Source organism: Carettochelys insculpta, chromosome 1 (genome assembly GCF_033958435.1).
Source record: "Carettochelys insculpta isolate YL-2023 chromosome 1, ASM3395843v1, whole genome shotgun sequence".
In the NCBI taxonomy this organism is placed as follows: Eukaryota; Metazoa; Chordata; order Testudines; family Carettochelyidae; genus Carettochelys; species Carettochelys insculpta.
In genome coordinates this window covers 247,797,547-247,816,547 of record NC_134137.1, presented here as the reverse complement: position 1 = coordinate 247,816,547, position 19,001 = coordinate 247,797,547, and the positions used below count along the sequence as shown (strand labels likewise).

General features: G+C 42.9%; 1 protein-coding gene across 1 annotated transcript in view; it reads left to right on the top strand.

Annotated features, from left to right (window-relative positions):
* Positions 1-3,533: 3,533 nt before the first annotated feature.
* SAMM50 (SAMM50 sorting and assembly machinery component) overlaps positions 3,534-19,001 on the top strand; it is a 34,987-nt gene continuing 19,519 nt past the window's right edge. Inside the window, exons 1-6 of the mRNA XM_075003775.1 lie at positions 3,534-3,659; positions 5,732-5,842; positions 6,740-6,841; positions 8,870-8,957; positions 13,762-13,868; positions 17,700-17,830. Coding sequence (XP_074859876.1) covers positions 3,639-3,659; positions 5,732-5,842; positions 6,740-6,841; positions 8,870-8,957; positions 13,762-13,868; positions 17,700-17,830 — 560 coding nt within the window. The 5' untranslated portion in view covers positions 3,534-3,638. The remainder of the gene's footprint in view (positions 3,660-5,731; positions 5,843-6,739; positions 6,842-8,869; positions 8,958-13,761; positions 13,869-17,699; positions 17,831-19,001) is intronic.

Here is a 19,001-nt window from a genome sequence, read left to right as displayed (position 1 = left end):
AAGGACCGACGCGTATCGGTGCATGCGCGACCCGATGGAGACTGCTGGAAATTTCCGATGTGCGGCACCGGGGCGAGTCCGACACCTACTGTGGAGCACCCACGGGGACACATCTCGAAGAACCATTGTTACTGCACAGGTGAGTAACTTCTCTATATCCTTGAAGCTCTGCACCAAGTCAGGATATATCAACACCATCAGTGCTTATGCACCCATGTTGGTACTGTGTACCGAACACAAGAATAGCTTTTATCATAATCTTCAGAAAGTTATCAACTCCTTTCCAACTGGTAAGCAACTGTACATCCTTGGTGACTTCAATGCAAGAGCTGGATGCGACCATCAATCCTGGCCCATCTGCCTCAGTCATCATGGTATTGGGAAAATGAATGAAAATGGTGAAACGCTTCTTGAATTCAGCTCTCAGAATAAGCTCTGCATCACTAATACTTTCTTTAACTTGAAAGAGTGTCCCAAGGTCTCATAATGCCACCCCAGATCCGATCACTAGCATCAACTTGACCTTGTACTGGTGTGCAGGAAACCTCTCAATGCCATCAAATATACACACATGTCACAGTGCAGATTGTTACACTGATCACTCCTTGATCAACAGCTGAGTGAAAATCGTCCCAAAGAAACTCTATATGAAAAAGGAATGCAATAACTCAAAAAGCAATACTCTCAATACCAGAGATGCACTGAAATGCTCTGTCTTCACAGATGATCACACCCACAAAATGGAACACAAACCTGACCAACAAACCATTGATAAAACATGGTTCATGCTGAGAGATGTACTATACAAATATGCCAAATCTGCCTTTGGAACACGTAAATTCTCTCATAAAGTTTGGATCAATGAAAATGTTGACATTGGTAGGCCTCTTCTTGAAAAACTCAAGGCACATCTGAATAGCACAAAGAACCCTTCTCAATGCACAAGAGATCAACTTTGACATGGAAGATCGCTTCTTCAGAGAGAATCCAGGTGGTGTGCAAACAAATATTGGGCCAATCTATGTTCTAATATTCAAAAGGCATCTGATTTGGGTGCCCTGAAAACCAGGTATGATGGATTAAAGAAAGCACTCGGACCAACATTACCAAAGTTGCCCCACTGAAGCATTTAAATGCACAGGTAATCACAGACAAAGAGCTGCAGATGTCCAGATGGGTGGAACACTACTCAAGTCTTTATTCCCACAAGCATACAATACACATGAACTTGACAACCTCATCCCAACTCTTCCAGAAATGTCTGAGCTGGATGCAGAGCCTATGGAGGGAGAACTTTCTCAAGCTCTTGATGACCTCTCCAATGGAAAAGCACCAGAAACCGACAGAATCCAAGCTGAAGTCCTGAAGGGAAATGAGGCTGTGCTCTTCCCCTTCATCTATGATTAACTCCTAAAATGTTGGAGATCGGGAGATGTTGCACATGACATGAAACATGCAATCACCAACAAGCTCTATAAAAACAAAGGCAACAAGGGTGACTGCAACAACTACACAGGCATCTCGTTACTGAACATCCCAGGTAAAGCATTTACCATGTCATTCTCAAACAGCTGCAAAAACTCACAGATGGAGTCTATCCAGAAACACAATGTGGTCTCAGGGCTGGTAGGTCAACAGTGGACATGACCTTCTCACTTTGACAACAACAGGAAAAATTCAGAGAACATGGAAAGCCATTATTCATAGCATTTGTGGACTCAACAAAGTGTTTGACACAGTTAGTAGATCAGGACTATACAGAGTATTAACCAAGATTACCTACCCACCAACCCTACTCAAACACATGACATCCTTTCACAAAAACATGAAAGCAACGGTGCAATATGATGGATCTATCTCAGAACCATTTGCAAAGAACAGCGGAGTCAAACAAGGGTGCATTCTTGCCCCTACCCTCTTCAGCATATTCTTCTCAGTTCTACCAAATTGTGCATTTCAAAATGTTGCATTTCACGCAACAACGTATTTCTCAATCTATTAGATGGATCTCTCTACAACCTGGCAAGACTCAAGGCCAAAACTAAGGTCAAGAAAGTCCTCATTAGGGAACTCCTCTTCACACATGATGCAGCTCTCATTGCCCATAATGAAGACACACTACAGTCTCTGACGGATTCTCTGTCCAGAGCCTGTAAGTTGTTTTCCCTTGACATAAGCATGAAGAAAACTGCTGTATTCACTCAAGGTATACCTCAGCAACCCAACGTCATTCTGGGTAACAGCCCATTAGATGTGGTTCAACAGCTCTGTTATGTTGGCTCTACTGTCACCGCAAACCTATCCATGGATGAAGAACTGAAGATCAGTATGGGGAAGGCAGCTACTATTTTTGGCAGACTTGAGAAACAAGCATGGAACACTCCTAAACTGACAGTGTAAACAAAGTTACCAATCTACCAGGCATGTGTATTGAGTATCCTGCTATATGGTTCTGAGGCCTGGATCACCTATTCAAACCAGGAGAAAAATCTGAATAGCTTCCATCTTTGCTGCCTCTGCAGAATTCTGAATATCAACTGGCAAGATAGTTTCAAGTAGAGATGTCCTGTCAAGACCTGGCATACCCAGCCGCATAGTGATCCTCAACAGCAGAAGACTACGATGGCTTGGTCATGCGAGAAGAATGGGTGAGAAACGTCTTCCTAAAGAAATCCTCTTCAGTGAATTGCCGTGTGGGTTGAGAACAAGAAGACCAAAGCTAACATTCAAGGATACATGCAAAAACGCCATCACAAAATTCAACACCAATCCAAAATTCTGGCAATCTATATCATCTAAATACCTGGTGATGATTGCTACGACAGAGCACATCATCCTTTGATAGTATATGTGCCAGCCACGCAAAAGAACTTTGTCTTAGAAGGAAAAACTCTCAGCCTCAAGAATTCAGAAATAGATTGATAAGCCATTATTGCAATTGATCCTGCAAATCCACTACTGGTCAGATAAGCCAGGAGAGAGGCTGCAGAGTCAAACACTGCCCATAGATCCTCCTTGCCAGGGCTAACCACCCTCTCTCGAGAGGAAAGGGGCCATAGTAAACTTTTGTGGGCAAAGCCCCACTTCGTGAGATGCAATGGAACATGCAATAAGGTTGGCAACCGATGCCAGACTCTGCACTGTAGCCGTCCCACGCCAACAGATACCTCTTGGTGCATGTGTGCTCCCCTCAGGGAACAAACACTCCTCTTTCCCACCCGTTTGAAACGCTCTGCTCGTCTTCACTGCCGCCCTCGGCTGCGCCACGTGTTACGTGTCCCGTTTTACCCCTTCAAGGCCACCGCCTTCCCATATAACTCGCCCTCCTCCCGCAGCGGGGCAGCAACGCGGCCCGCCGCCACCGCTCTGGCCAGCCGGCGTCCTCCCTCCCAGCTCCTCGGTCCCCCTCCCACCTGCCTCGCCCTGTGCGGGGGCGGGGCTTCCTAGTCCCCGCCCACCACAGCCGGGAGCTTCCCCGCTTGCCCCGCCCCCCTCAGCTGCTCTGGCCAATACGCGCAGTGGGGGCGGGCCGGGGTACCAGGCTGTCATGGCGGCGACGGTGTCGCGGCCTCTGCTCTGCGCCCGGCGCTGACCTCACCGAGGGATCGCTGCTCTCCCCGCCCGGCGGCGGCGCGGCCATGGGGACGGTGCACGCGCGGGTGAGGCCGCTGTCGGGCGGTGGCCCGGGACAGAGGCGGAGCTGCCCCCGGCCGGGGGCCTTGTTCCCCGTGCGCCTTCCGCTCCTCGGCCCGCGGGCTGCGGTGCCCCGGCTCCCTCCGTTGGCCTGGTACCGGGCCCGGGGCGGCTCCTGCGGAGCGTGTCGCTCACCGGCTGCAGCAGCGGCAGTGGCCCCTGCCCGGGGGAGGCAGTCCGCGCGGCAGGGGAGTTAACCTCCGTGTTCCCCACGTGCCCTGCGGGGGTTGCCCGGGACACCAACTCTGGGGGACGGGCAAGGCCAGTCCGGGCCCTCTCGCAGAGCTGCGGACGTATTTAGTATTTAGCGAGAGACTGAGGGTGCAAAGGCACCTGGGGCTGGCTTTGCTGTCCACACTGATTTCCCCAGGAAAGGGTGCACTCCCTGTCCCCTTTTCTTCTTGCTCTCGACGGCCCCCGGTTGCCTGGCTCACGCCTTTTGGCTGCTGCTAGTGCTGCTTTCAAACGACTGCTAAGCTTTTTGTAACCTGAAACTGGGAAAGGAGTAATAATACATTGAAAGGGCCGAGATCATAGAAGAACCCAGATCAGAAGAATAGAGGAGGGGGGCTTTTATGCAACTTGGGTTGTTGGGTTTTTTGTTTTTTTTTGGCCGGGTGGTGGTTCATGCTGCACTGATATCCCCAAAACAGAAAGTCATTTGGCTTTTCTGAATACCATTCTAAAGTCAAGAAACTTGGAGTTAAGTTTCCACACCTAGATTCAAGTTGGGTGAGATGCATAAAAACAGCTGTAGGGTTACATATTGGCTGAGTCGTATAATACTATACTTTTAGCATACATGTAGCCTTAGCTTATGTTTTTCTTTCTGGTTCCAGAATCCCAAGGTGATAGTGAAATTAAAATATAGTAAATTTTAAACCTATAAAGCATATTGTTTTTCACACACTATGTAATAAGCAGAATTTTTTGTTACTGAGATTGAGTTTACTAAGAGTCTAAAGGTGATTGGGCATTTATGTGTCTGTCAAGACTATCCATAGTTACCTGATTAATGATACACATTTTGAACTCTCATACTTCATGGTTTAAATAAATCTCTATTAGAGATTTGAATAAAACTTAAAATGTGGACACATTATCCCACGTCTTCCTAATGCAATGTTCTTAAACCTTCCTCTGATTAACTGGTGCCAGGAATAGGATACTGAATTGGATCTTGGATTTGATGCAGTATGGCATTTATACTTTTCTTTGAAATGATGCGTATACTTCGTTGGTGACTTTGTTGTAAAGATTGTTGCCAAAGTGTAATCTCAGTAGTAAGGTTTAGACAATACTCTGTGGATTTCTGAAGTTCTTAGTGTTCTTACTTTATACTGCTGCAAGTTGAAGCAAACAACCCCATTTTTGTTGGAAAACTGAACTGGCTTACCTTCTTATCTCAAGTAGCTTTCGACATTGGTGAGGTTATGTTCTTAGAATGATGTTAAGGGGATAGATGATTAGGAAAGGAAACTTTTGTGTTCACAAATGTGGAAAGATTTAAGGTACACAACTAAGTAATATGCTGAAAAACTCTTTTCTTTGGCACCAATACAAAATATTAAGATATCTTAAATTTTATGCATAGTGAAAGTGTGTCTTAAAAATAAGATGACTGTTAAAGCATACATGTATTTTTGAAGGCCTGGTGAACAACTGAAAAGTTTAGTGTTTGAAATTTTTCCAACGAAAGAAAGTTGTTCTCTTGCAAAACTGTCTATAGATTTAAAGAAACATACTGTACTGTCTAGACAAGTGGAACTTAACTATATATCATCTTATTGATGAAAACATTCAACATGGAAATTATTCAATATAGAGTAAAAGTTCCCGCAAATACATGCTGTACAGGTACATTAATGAAATGCCCAGTATTTTCTTTTCTGTTTATACTAGTCATTCACCATAATATGATGCAGAGAGTGTTGCGAATTGTCCTGACAAGAAAACTCTTCCAGATGGGATACAAAATGTTTAATGTGTTAAATAGAAATGATAGACTTTTTTTTTTTTTTAAATCTATTTTATTCAGAGTCTGGAGCCTCTTCCAGTGAGCGGATCTGATTTTGGTGCTTTAGGAGATGAACCAGAACTAGTTGAAGTTGAACCTGAAGCCAAGCAGGAAGTCCTCGAAAACAAAGATGTGAGTATCTAATCAGTGGGGCTGGGCCTACATGGCGCACCGCCCAGCACGGCTATAGGCAGAGCTATGCAAAATGAGCTTCCTGGGATTGCAAATGGCATAAGGGACTGGTGACAGAGGCAGGTTTAGCTGGCAGAGGCACGTCCACATGGCCTCTGCAGTGCCGGCACCCCCTTCTGCCAACACCAAATTCTCACGGGGATATGGTAATGAGCTTCAGGAGTATGCAAATACCAAGCCATCTGCAATCCCGGGAAGCTCATTTTGCATAGCTCTGCTGGCAGCGGCGCTGGGCGGAGCGCCCTGTAGACGTAGTCTGGGTGTAAATGTTTATTAAGCACTTTCTATTTATGGGGAGTATCCCAATCTAATTTGTGAGTTATAAAAGAAAATGAACCTGAAGATGCCTGGTTGCCTTTGTTGTTTTTTATTTGTGTTTTAATTTATAGCATGAAACATTCTGTCACCATGTGAATATTTACTCACCTATTTGAGACTTATTTAAACTCATTACTTACGTGTAAAGGGTAAAGGACGTATACAGAGAGCTATGTGTAGTTATTTTGTGTTCAGGATCATTGTATGATTACAGGAAATGACTAACTGATTTGTTCTTAAGGATCTGTATCTAAAATCCTAGCAGCTATAGACTCTTACTGTAGTCTTTTTCTGGGGCCCGTTTCGATTTCGAGTAAGGATACCTGTTTTTGACATTCTTGTTAATGGAAATATTAACTACAATCCACGGTTGATGCTCACATTGGTCCCTGATACTATAAATTTAACAGTATTGTAATTCACACATGAATCCTATAATCTTGTACCCTCAGTCAGATTGCAGTATTATTTATCTCTAGGTGATTTTCATTCTTTGTTCATAAATCATCTTATGTTTAGGTGGTGGTTCAACATGTACACTTTGATGGACTTGGAAGGACTAAAGATGACATTATCATGTATGAAATTGGTGATGTTTTCAAAGCTAAAAACCTCATTGATGTAAGTATTGTATGGATGGCATACGCTTTGGAAAAAACTCCAGAGTTGAAAAATTTACCTGGCCTTGACAGGTGATAGATGAATAAATCTACAAATCAAATGTAGGTGGGTTTTTTTAATTTTAAATAAAATTGGTGATATTCAGGGATATTCCATCAGCCCAGCTCTTGTCTCTTGTATTGCTAGTCTGCAATGTCATTGTCACCAGTGGTTCCCAAGAAAGAGGAACCTAGTTTGGCTTTCAGATCAGGTAAAGCTGATAGAAAAATGCTGCTGTTAATTGAAATACCACACGCAGAACACCATGATTTTTCAGACGCTTTTAGGCATGGAATCACACTTTACGTATTTGTTATGGCACGTTGGTGGCGGCGTCAGCCGGGGTTGAAGTCTCACCTATCTCTACAGTACCTCAGGAGATTGACCCACTCAGGGTCAATCTTCCAGGGTTCAGTTTTGCACATGTAGTATAGACATTGAAAATCAACCTCTTGAGGTCACAGTTGACCCCTGTACTCCTCGCGAGATGCAAGGAGTAAAGGAGGTTGACAGGAGAGTTTCTCCCATCGACCTTTCCCAGTACAGACATCCAGGTTAGCTGAGTGCAGATACACAATTCTAGCTACAACAGTTGTGTAGCTAAAATCGACATATGTTTGGTTGATATACTTTGCTAGTGTAGACGTAGCCTAAATTAGTATGGATATTCTTGCTCTTCAGTAAGCGTATGTCTAGAATAACGTTGTCAGGCAATGTGGGGAAGGTTTCACTGCTGCTACCCATCTTCATATTCTAGAGTTCTGCTGAGGTAACTTCTCATTTTAGACCAGGCTCTGTTGGTGAGAGAGGCCTGCTTTTGCGTGTACAGAGCTCTCCTTTGGGTCCTGTAGGCTTGTCTCTGTCGTGAAGAGAATTAGTCTAATAAAAGATACATCACCCATCTTGTGTCTCTAATATCTTGGAACTGACGTGAATGCACCGCTTTATACAACAGTTGTGCTGATCAGTTCCCCTTGGTAGACAAGCTCTGATTTGTTTATGCTGAAGGCAGATGTTCTTTATATATAGCTCTTTGTGTAAGTACTCCAGTTCAGTAATTAACATACAGTTTTTATCTGTACTTTTGAGTTAACCATATAGTCAGTAGATAATGTCTCATTTGTATTCCTTATGTTTTAGATCTTACTTTGTCAACTCTGATATGTTTCAGAAGAGTGGTTTTTTTTTTCCCTTTTACAAAAAAAGTTTTAAAGAAAATGATGTGATGGGGTTAGTCCAGAAAGCTAGCTCCAAGAGAGAGCCAACACCTGGCAAAGGAACAGAAAGTTACCCTAGGGCAGTGAGGAACAGCTAAGCTGGGGAAGCAGCCAAGGAGGGGTTGCTACAAATGAATCCGAGCCAGCTGAGCTCACTTGAAGCTGCTCTGGGACTGGTAAAAGGCCTCCCTTGCTGGGAACCAGGGAAGAGAAGGGATGAGGAGGTTGGAGTGGTGAGCACAGGGGAGGTGAGAGCAGAAGTGAACTAGAGAACAGAGAAAGAACTTCAGAAGTGCCTGAAACAGCAAGGGGAGGTGAAGAGTCCTTACCAGGAAGGTTCAGGGCTTCCTTCCCCGTAGGCAATGTGGGGAAGGGACTTTTCCCCCAAACCTTTCATCCCACAGGCAGTTGGGATCGATTGTAGCCCAAGCCTGTAGGACCAAGTTGCTGGTGGGACACTGAACAGGGCGAGGGGTCTGGAGCTCAGGAGCAGAGCTGACTCCACCACAATGGATAAACAAGGATGTTTCAGTATAGCACAATTGGTGATGCAAGTTAACAAAACCGGGAAGTTGAGGTCAAGGCTTTGTATTTAATTTATTTTCTTGCATTTGGATATTGAAGCAGTACCTCAATCAACTTAAGCTGCGGTGTGTGTAAAAGCCCTTTAAAATCTGTGAATGACATGACATTTATCTCCTTGTGCTGTTTAGCAATTGTACAATCTAATCGTTGGTAATGTTCAATCTGTATTCGTTCTCTCTTTCAACAGGTAATGAGGAAATCGCATGAAGCTCGTGAAAAGTTGCTCCGTCTAGGAATTTTTAGACAGGTGGAAGTTCTGATTGATACATGTCAAGGTAAGAATTGGATTCTATCCTTTCCTCCATCCTTGAGTTCCTGTATGATGCCACACAAGTCACTTAAAATAGAATCTTCATAGGTGGTAGTTAATTATGTGTTCCTCACTTTTTGGCAGCTTATAGTGAAACACCTGAGGCTTAGATTTACCAGACTGTTCAGTATTCCAACTGCAGCTGAAATGGTTGGAGCAGTGATATGAACTTATAAAGTACTACAGAAATGCTAACAGTACTTTGAAAAATCAGGTCCTAGATTTCTCACATAGAGTGTGGCCAGGACAGCCCCTGCCGCAACTGCTATGCTGGGCTGGAGCACTTCCCGTCCACAGCATTTAAACCTTTTGAGTGCTTGATCTTGCAACCTTAACATTTTTGTTTTATTTTGTAAATATGAAGCTTTCCTTGTGTGAGCCTCCCACGTACAATGAGATTGCACAGTGGTAAGAGGGGGAAAAAAAACCCTAAATTTTCGGCCTTGCAGTAATCTGTTATAACTTACCCAATATGACAGATTGCTGACAACTTGATATGAAAGACGAAGGTTTGGGCCTTCATTGATTTGTGCCTCTGTGGTAGGAAGGAATCCTTCTGTGATGGGTTGGATCACAGAGGTTCCCCTGAGGATGCCAGTTGATGGACTGATCATACCAGTGGGCCTGCCTGCTTGCCCACAGGGCACCCCATCAACCTCTTCTGCTGAGTCAGAAGTTCTGGTCTCCACCAAAAAGGTGCAGAGTTGGGATAACATCTCCCTAGCAGATTAATACAGAAGCACTGAGAACAGGTCAGTTGTGAGAGGGTTAAGTTACAGGGACTTCACACAGCATCCTATAGCACAGGTCCAATGGGCCCAGAACCATAAATAAATTTCTTACTCTGTATAAATGTTTTACACAGAGAAGGCTCATAAAGTTTGCTCCCTTTAAGCAATGAAAGAAAGAAATGCACAGCTGCTGTTTCCCCTCATCCCCCGCTGTCCTTAACGATTGTTTACGCTGGGTTTGAGAATAAAAGCTAAGTATAAAAAAGGAGGGTTTAAGTGGTTGGAAGTGTTAATTGATCAAAGTAAATGACTAAACTAACAAACACACCAACCAAGCCTAATACTGTAAGAGAAATGGTTACAAATCATTTCTCACCCCAGTTCTTATTTCAGGTAAAGCTCTTCATGCCAGAGTTAATATTTTTTTCTGACCTTTACCCATTTAACAGGATGCTGGTGCAGTTTATTCACTAGCCTAGATAGACCTCAGTGAAAAGCAACATTCCTGTTGTTGCCGTGTGCTGCATAATACTTGTGAAAGTAAGGAGAAAAAATTTCTGTCAGAATAGGGGTTTGAGGCAAATGACCTACTGGCTAATGATAAGCAGTCAGTCACCAGGACAACGAGAGCACATTGAGATGCACTACACATCAGAGAGGCTTTGAAAAACAGTTTCTTGAAGAGTGACCAGACAATCATGTCACACTTAACATGCATTCTTATTATGCTGCCCCCGTTATATGCGTACTGTCCTGTAAACCAGCCTCCACTCTCAACCGCATTTGGCACAATGAATAAAGATCTGTTCTGAAATCATGCCTTTTTATCTAGGGAACGGGCATGACTGAATAGAAGTGGAATTGTGGGCATAGCTTATACCTGATAATGGGGCAGTGGGGGAGTGCAAGGACGTGTGGCTCTTCACACTTGCCCTGTGTAGCGGTCAGAGCTGTGAGAATGACAGCCTTTTGCTCCAGCAACCGTCACTAGGAGTTGAGTTAAAGGCTTGCTGGGCCTTCCCAGCCGTATATGCCAGGGGGTTATGGAAGTTGGTGAAGACGGCAGGTGGTTTATCCATGGGTGCTCTGTGCTGCAGCTGCTTTTCCTGCACCTCTCTTTGGCTTTGTTTGCTCCCCCATGAGCCTCAACATGTCCTCCTGAATCTTGCACTCATGTTCCCTTTGTGTTTTCCTGTCCTTCTGTCCCAAGCAAATGACCTGTGACAGCATTTGTCTCCATATATGCAGTTGAGCTGTATCAGTGTGGTGGATTGCATGCGTACATTAAACATTTCATCCTGTGCATATTTCTCCCCCCGCCCTTCTAATCTGTGATGGCCTAATTGCTGGAGGAGCAGGAGCAGGTATCAGAAGACTGATGGCTCCAGCTGTGTTGGGCGGGGGGTGGGGGTGAGGAACAAGGTTAGAACTTAGAGAAGACACGTGTATAAAAACCAGATGGTGAGCCTTTGGCACAGTGAATGAAGCACTGTATAGCACAAAGAATGTGTTCTGTACAAGGCTGAATCTTGCATTTTAACCTGAGCACGTATCAATAAGGTGTAACCCACGGCAGAGCACTGGGCAGCTGAACACAGTTTGAAGGCAGGCATGGTAAGCAACAGGTTAGAAGAGCACTTTTGCTTCCACTTTGAAAACATGGGAATGAGTGCTTGCAAGCTACAGCCTTCATTCATGCATGTGCAAAGTGTGGGCTGCGTTTGCGAGGGGCCCTTGCCTCCTGCACCCCCATACTAGCGTATTGCTGCCCTCGTTTTCTTACATTGACCTGAATTGGAAGATGGACTGCAGGCAGGGATGTAGGGGCTCATAAGTGTATGGTTGCCCCCTCTCCCGCACTGCATGGCTGTTGTCTTAAAGCATCGTAAAGAGGGTGGCAAACCCAAGTCAATTTGTTGGAGATGAGTAAATGAGGTCAATTGCCTCAGTGCTAGCGATGACAAAACTTCCCCCCCTTTCAGCCATGTCACCATGCATGATACCAGTTTTATCTGATTCAGAGAGTGTGATAGGGGAGTAGATGCTGTATGAATGTGACCGGAAACCTTAAGCTGCTCTTGTTTGTGCTGCAATAATGCCAGATCACTTACTGCTAGCTTGGCATGGTAAGGCACCCTCCCATGGAAGACAGTAAGGCAGCCCTTTCCAGAAACCATCTCAGAAAGGTTGAGCGTACCTTGTGGAATTTTTTGTAGAGATTTTCAGGGAGTATTCTTGCTTCATCTCCGGGTGTGTTAACAGACCTTTTCAGAGAGCCCCTGCTGTGTAGGCAGACTAGTCACCAATGTATCCCAATTGCTCAGAGCAGATCAAAGATTAAACCCAACTACATTTAACCACTCTATGATTAGAAATGTGACCTCATCAGAAATGCCCATCCTGACTCATGGTCTGGTAACACTAGGTCCTGAGAGGGAATTGGCTCCAAAATTTATGGAAGGCTCCTGGTTATTGGCTAGATTGGATCCTCCACTTCCTCATCTATGGTGTCCCCCTCGTTCATTGTTCCCCAAGGCTGCCTGAAAAATCGCTTGGAGCAGGATCCATGGATGCTTCTGGAATAGTGGTTGGGTCCCCTCTCCCTAGAATCCTGTGCAGCTGCTCATAAAAGCAGCAAGCCTGACGCTCTCACCCAGACTGACTATTTGCATCTTTTGGCTTCTGGTACGCTTGCCTGAGCACCTTTATTTTCATGCAGCAGTGTGTGGAGTCCCTGCTATGTCTTTTTTCCACCATGCTCTATGTGACTTTGGCATAGACATCAGCATTTTTTGGGATGCTTCAGAGTTCCTCCAGCACAGATTTTTCTCCCTACACAACAAGCTGGTCCAGTACCTCCTGCATGTGAGAGCTCGTTTACAACCCTGGGCATTCATGGTCAGGTGTGCTGCGAGCTCCTCCTGCTGGCCAAAAAGGATTGAAACTCAAAATTTCCCAGGGCTATTCCTGTGTACCTGGGACAGCAGTGGAGTTGAAAGTGCTGCCCAGAGCAGTTCCATTGGAGTACTGTGGGACTCCTTCCAGGGTCCAAGACCATTGAGTTAAACAGTGCTGCAACACACCAGATTTTACCCTGGTAGGTCAAATTTGGCATTCTTCTTCTTGTCAAGGTAGAATACTGCAGTTGATTTTAAATGTCCGTCAAGATGCATAAGGGACTTTGGTGTAGGCTCATTCGTTGTTAAATCAACCTACACAGATAACTCTGAATTAACCTCATAGTGTATGCCAGTTCTAAGATACATAATCAAGGCAGAGTAGAGAAACATTTTTTATTTCTGGGAATTTTAATGCAATTGCACATTTAATATTTTTTTGCTGCCATATGTATTCGTAGGAAGAATCTGAATTTCCTCCTTTTATAAGAATGGTGCTTCTGTTGAAATAGTCTGCTGTTGCCAAGAGACTGTTTAATTTGGGAAATAACATGTTATTGAACGTGAAAGGTCAGTGTGACATGACAGATTGTTTCATAAAAACATGCTGTCTAATTGGCTAGGGCAAAAAGTAGATGTCCTCTACCATCACGATTTAGAGCAGCTGAATTAAAAGACAAGTAGTCCAAGAGGTTTTATCTTTTAAAAGGGGTAAGAAAATGCTTTCGTTGCATGATATTTTCTCATGGAGTTTAGGAGCACTGTATTTCCAGTAGTTATGTAATATAACTATTTTTTTCTTCGAAGATAAAATCTGTATAAATCTGTTTTCCAAGCGTAGGTTCAAAACATATGTTAAACTACTTCATAACTGAAGGACTAATGCTGGAGTAACCAAATGTGTAGTGGAATCAAACTCGTACGTGCAAATTCTGAGATTCTATTTAAGACTTGTAATTTCGTGAGGTTATCTTTCTGGATAATGTCGCTCTTCATGAAGATTTAAGACAACCAATTTTTGCTTTCTAAAAAGTTTTATAAAGTGCCCAAGTTGTCTTTTGTATACTGAGAAATATTGAATTCATTACTTAGCAAAAATTGATTAATTCTGCAATTTTCACTAATGTATGCTTTTATTTAGGAGATGATGCCCTTCCAAATGGCTTAGATGTAACATTTGAAGTAACGGAATTGAGACGAGTAACTGGAAGTTATAACACTATGGTTGGCAATAATGAAGGCAGCATGGTATGGCTGATTTTTAAAGTGTGCCAAATTTCATTTTTTCTGTATAACTTATTTAATCTGAGAGCGAATTTCATACTCATGTAATGATGTGATCCTCACATACGTACTTCTGTAGCGTATCTTTGCCAAATACCTTTATCGTGATCTACAGATGTCCCTGCCGCCTCACTGTTCTCACTCTAGAGTTGTATTAGGTGCATCTGACAGATTTTCCTCAAGTGAGTATATTATTTATTGTGCCCAAGTGGGTACTAGACTGAGATTGTAGTTTATTTTCACTTGCAATTTAGGGCTGCAGCTAAATTTTCAGAAGTTTGCCTAGGAAGCTAAGGCACTAATTCAGGAAGACACTCAATCGTGTGGTTAAACATGTTTTAAATTTGGGCTTAATACACAGTGCCCCAGCCCAGTAATTTGTGTTTTATCGTTTAGTCACAAGTGTATAATGCAAATATAAAACTCACAAATATGTTAAATGTTGTTTGAAATGTTTTATGTGCTTAGTGTGGGAAAGCCTGAGTAATTTTGATCTCTAGCAGATCAGTTCATACAGTAAGCTTTTAACTGGTGTTCACTCTGCTGGAATTCTCAAACAACCGGCACCAGGTGCCATCCCGGCACCTAAAATACTTCCTCCAGAATCCATCTGCCGCCCAGGGAGCGGCACATGCCCAGTGGCCGTTGCCAATGGGGCTACCCTCAGCTAGTGGCCTGCGATTAGGTATCCCTGGAAGGGGAGGTACTGCATTATCTGGGCACGGCAGGCTGCTCTGGATGGTGGGGGGTCTGAGAGGCCCCCATAAGTGCCCTTGAGTGTGTGGCTGACCTCAAGGGAGGGGAAGCCCCACCATTCAGGGCAGGCACAATGGGAGCAGGAGTGGCACAGCAAGGCAACACCATGGGCCCCTGTGGGAAGGAGGCACCGGGGAAGGAGAAGGGCAGCCTGGCTATGCAGCTGTTGGTGGGAAGAGCTGCTGCACTGGTCGAACCACAAGCAGCAGGCATTTCCATTCCACCATGAGGTGGAGAAGAAGCTGCTGAGCGAGACCATGGTGCTGCAGCAGGAGTGGGCCAAGAGTGTCCTGCAGGGTGCCGCGTCAGGGACCAGGGGAAGATGTCTCCACCGTCTGACACGTTTGGATAGCTGGCAGCCTCCCGGTGCCAGATATAAAAGAGTTTACTGTGCTAGGCTTTTCTTGAGGAAATAAAAGGTGTTTAACCATTTTTGTTCATATAGTTTTGAAGACCAATTCCAATTCCTGTTCTGGGCTGGAATCTATAGGACTTTTCGGGGCCTCAAGTTTTGTAAAATGTATTTGTATTACATTCACTTTTTTATAGTTAAGTGTGATTAAATGTGTATATTGAATTATAATCTTGTCTGAAAACAATTTGCCGACTGGTATTATGGGTCGCACAGTAACTGAACGAAATGACGGAGAAAAACTGTTTAATTCTAGTAACAGAGAGTAAGCCGTGATAGTCTATACACTATCAAAACAAAAAGCAGTCAAGTAGCACTTCAAAGACTAGCAAAATAGTTTATTAGGCGAGCTTTCGTGGGACAGACCCACTTCTTCAGACCATAGCCAGACCAGAACAGACTCAATATTTAAGACACAGAGAACCAAAAACAGTAAGCAAGGAGGACAAATCAGAAAAAGATAATCAAGGTGAGCAAATCAGAGAGTGGAGGAGTGGGGGGGAAGGTCAAGAATTAGATTAAGCCAAGAGATGCAGACTGCATACTCATCTGCCTACTTGGCTTAATCTAATTCTTGACCTCCCCCTCCACTCTCTGATTTGCTCACCTTGAGTATCTTTTTCTGATTTGTCTTCCTTGTTTACTGTTTTTGGTTCTCTGTGCCTCAAATATTGAGTCTGTTCTGGTCTGGCTATGGTCTGAAGAAGTGGGTCTGTCCCACAAAAGCTCACCTAATAAACTATTTTGCTAGTCTTTAAAGTGCTATTTGACTAGGTTTTGTTTAAATTCTAGTGCATTTAACAAAACTCCATTTCTCTTAGGGTGTGTCTACACTTGCACCCCTCTTTTGAAAGACGCATGCAAGTGAAGTAAATAAAAATGTGAATTTGGTAGAAATTTGCATATTTGCCTCATTTGCACATTCTAATTTCAAACTGTACACTTTTGACATTAGAATATGCAAATGATGCACCAAATATGCAAATTTATAACTTACTTGCATTTTCAATTTACCCCATTTGTATGCGTCTTTTGAAAGAGGAAGGCAAATGTAGACTCACCCTTACAGTCAGCTTCCCCATCTGTTTGTTTGTATTTCACGCAAAGCAATGGAAGAGAGGAATGTTTTCAAACAATTGTATAGTGTGACTTGTAAACATACCCTTTTTGGCTGTTGGTACTGAAATCACTTAAGTTTTTTTTTTTTTTAAGAGTTCCCTAGATTTCAAGTTGATTCTTTGCTTTTTAAAATTTGTTTATAATATATAGAACTAGAAATTTGTACAAATACCCTTTTATGTTAGTATTTCGTAGTTAGTTGGAAAATCCTCTAGGTCTTAATCTTAATTCTAAAAATAAACTGTCAGTCTGATAGGGTTGTAAACTTTCTAATCACATAAAGCTCAACTCTCTAGCCCTGCCCTGCCTCCACTTATTCCATCCCCCTCCCTGTAGTGTTCACTCATCCCCACCCTCTCTTGCTTTCTCCAGGATGAGGTGCAGGCTCTGGGAGGGCATTTGTTTGGGCAGGGGGTGGGGCTGCGGGTTCCAGCCAGGCGGTGCTTACTGCAAGCAGCTCCCTGTAGGTGGAGGGGCTAGGGGGCTCTGCCACAGCTACCCATTGCTTAGCTGAAGAGTCAGCTTTTTGGGATTGGACCAGCACATGGAGTCCCCATGTCTACCCAGGTGCTTAAGAGCCAGATATGCCAGCTGCTTCTGGGGCTTCACAGAGCCAAGGAGGGCAGGAAACCTGCTTAGCCCTGCTGTGCCACTAAGTGGACTTTTAACAGCCTGGTCAACCTTGCTGACCAGAGCCGCTAGGGTGCCTTTTTAATAGGATGTTCCAGTCAAAAACTGGCAATGGACCAACCCTAAAGTTCGGTGGCTCTTATTGTCATGCTTTCCCAAAAGCTGTTAGAACAAGGCAATCTGGATCTGGTAAACTGGACATGTGGCTTTCAGACCTTGTTTAGCTTTGCAGTCCTTTTTTGTTAAGACCCTCTTAAGCAAACTTCAGTGAAACAAAACAAAAATGGTAACAACTCGGGATGAAAAAGACCTACTTCATTTTCCCAGGCAAGAGAGTGCCACTATCATGAAAAGGGTGCAGCTAGTATTCTAACGTTGCAATAGAGAAGGGCATTAGCGTAATGCCTTAGAGAGGAAAATTTAACTTTTTAAAATGGTTTCATTATGGGAAATACCTTAAATCTCCAGTTTGTAAAGCCTGTGCACTTTCTGGGCGCCTTTCAAAGGGCATTATCAACTCAAATTAGACATACAGTTTACATGTTGTAAAAGCAAATAATACAGTGATGGCTCAGAATTTCAATAAAAGCAATTGTTTTTAAAGAGCTAGAAAAGAAAAGAATATATAGTACAGTGCTGAGAAGCAGAAAGTGATATTGATTATAAACAAAGGTAAAATTAAGGTAATGAATTTTTAGGGCTGTGAGAAATGCAAAAAAAGTGAAGAGCATCAATAATAAATAAACTGGCTTTTTAAAATGCTGTGTCCAACCTTGGATGCTATTAGTACCATATATATATATTTTTTTCCTACAACATATAATTATCAGTATCTTTTTAATTTTTCTATCAGAATCAAATTTTCTTATTCCTTCTAGGTCCTTGGACTCAAACTCCCTAATCTCTTTGGACGTGCAGAGAAGGTGACCTTCCAATTTTCCTATGGAACTAAGGAAACTTCATATGGCCTGTCATTCTTCAAACCACAGCCTGGAAAGTTTGAAAGAAAGTAGGAAATGCACAATTTCTGAATATGGTGATATTTTTTTCATACAGTGAAGTTATTCTCTAAAAAAAGTAACAAATGGAATAGAAGAGCTCCCACACTTTATTTTTCGGTGACCCAAGTTCACTTTGTGAAAGTAGCTTGTGATGCTCGATATTAAGGAAGTCCTGTTTGCTTATGACAAGATGAATTAGGGCCATTGTCTTAATTTCCATGTGTAAAGATGTTTTTCTTCATACCAGCCTTATGAAGTCAGTTTGGAATCTGAAATTGTATTCTTCATGGATAATGCTTAATTATCAGCTTCATAGCTTAATCTTTTGCCTCCCATGCTTGTGATGTGATGAGAGATATAATGGCAAATTAACTTACAGGTAGTAACATTATGGTCTTGTTTTGAAATGTTGGCCAATTAATGCAATCACCACAGGGTAATTTTTTCACTGTTGTGCATGGAGAGCTAATACAATTCACAATCTTTCTTACTCTGATACACTCAGTGGTGAAAATTGGCCTTCTGTTTCAGGGGTTCACATACTCCTGGGTATGCCGAGGCTTTTCAGGGGTATCGGCTCATCTAAATAATTGTGTAGTTTTACATTAGGCTACATAAAAGCACTAGCCAAATGAGAATATACTAAAATTTCATATAGACAATGACTTGTTTATACTGTCAAATGTAAGTACCAAATATTTATATTTCAATCAATTTATAATTGTATGATAAAAATGAACAATTTTTCTGTAATAGTGTGCTGTGACACTTTTTTTGTCTGCTTTTGTAAGCATGTAGTTTTTAGGAGAAGTGAAATTTGTGGTATGCAAGATGTATCAGATCCCTGGAAAGTTTATAAGCCAGTCGACTATTTTGTGTGTCTATAACTGTGCCACAGCTTCTGTCCGTCTATTGCAAACAGCAGGAGCACTCGCTTGAAAGGGCATCTTGTTCTAAATGAATGTTAGTAGTCATTGTTCCCTCTAGTGTTTTTTTTTTTGTTTCTAACAGTAAGGTTCTAAATTGAGCCACAGTTCTATACTCGGCATAGATTTCTTTGACATCGACAAAATAAGGCTGTGAAATTGCTAATAAGGGTTAGCTTGAGAGCTTATCTTTTGATAAGTAAATAATACGCTTAGTTAATAAGATCTTTCATAGTACAGATCAGCTATTTAA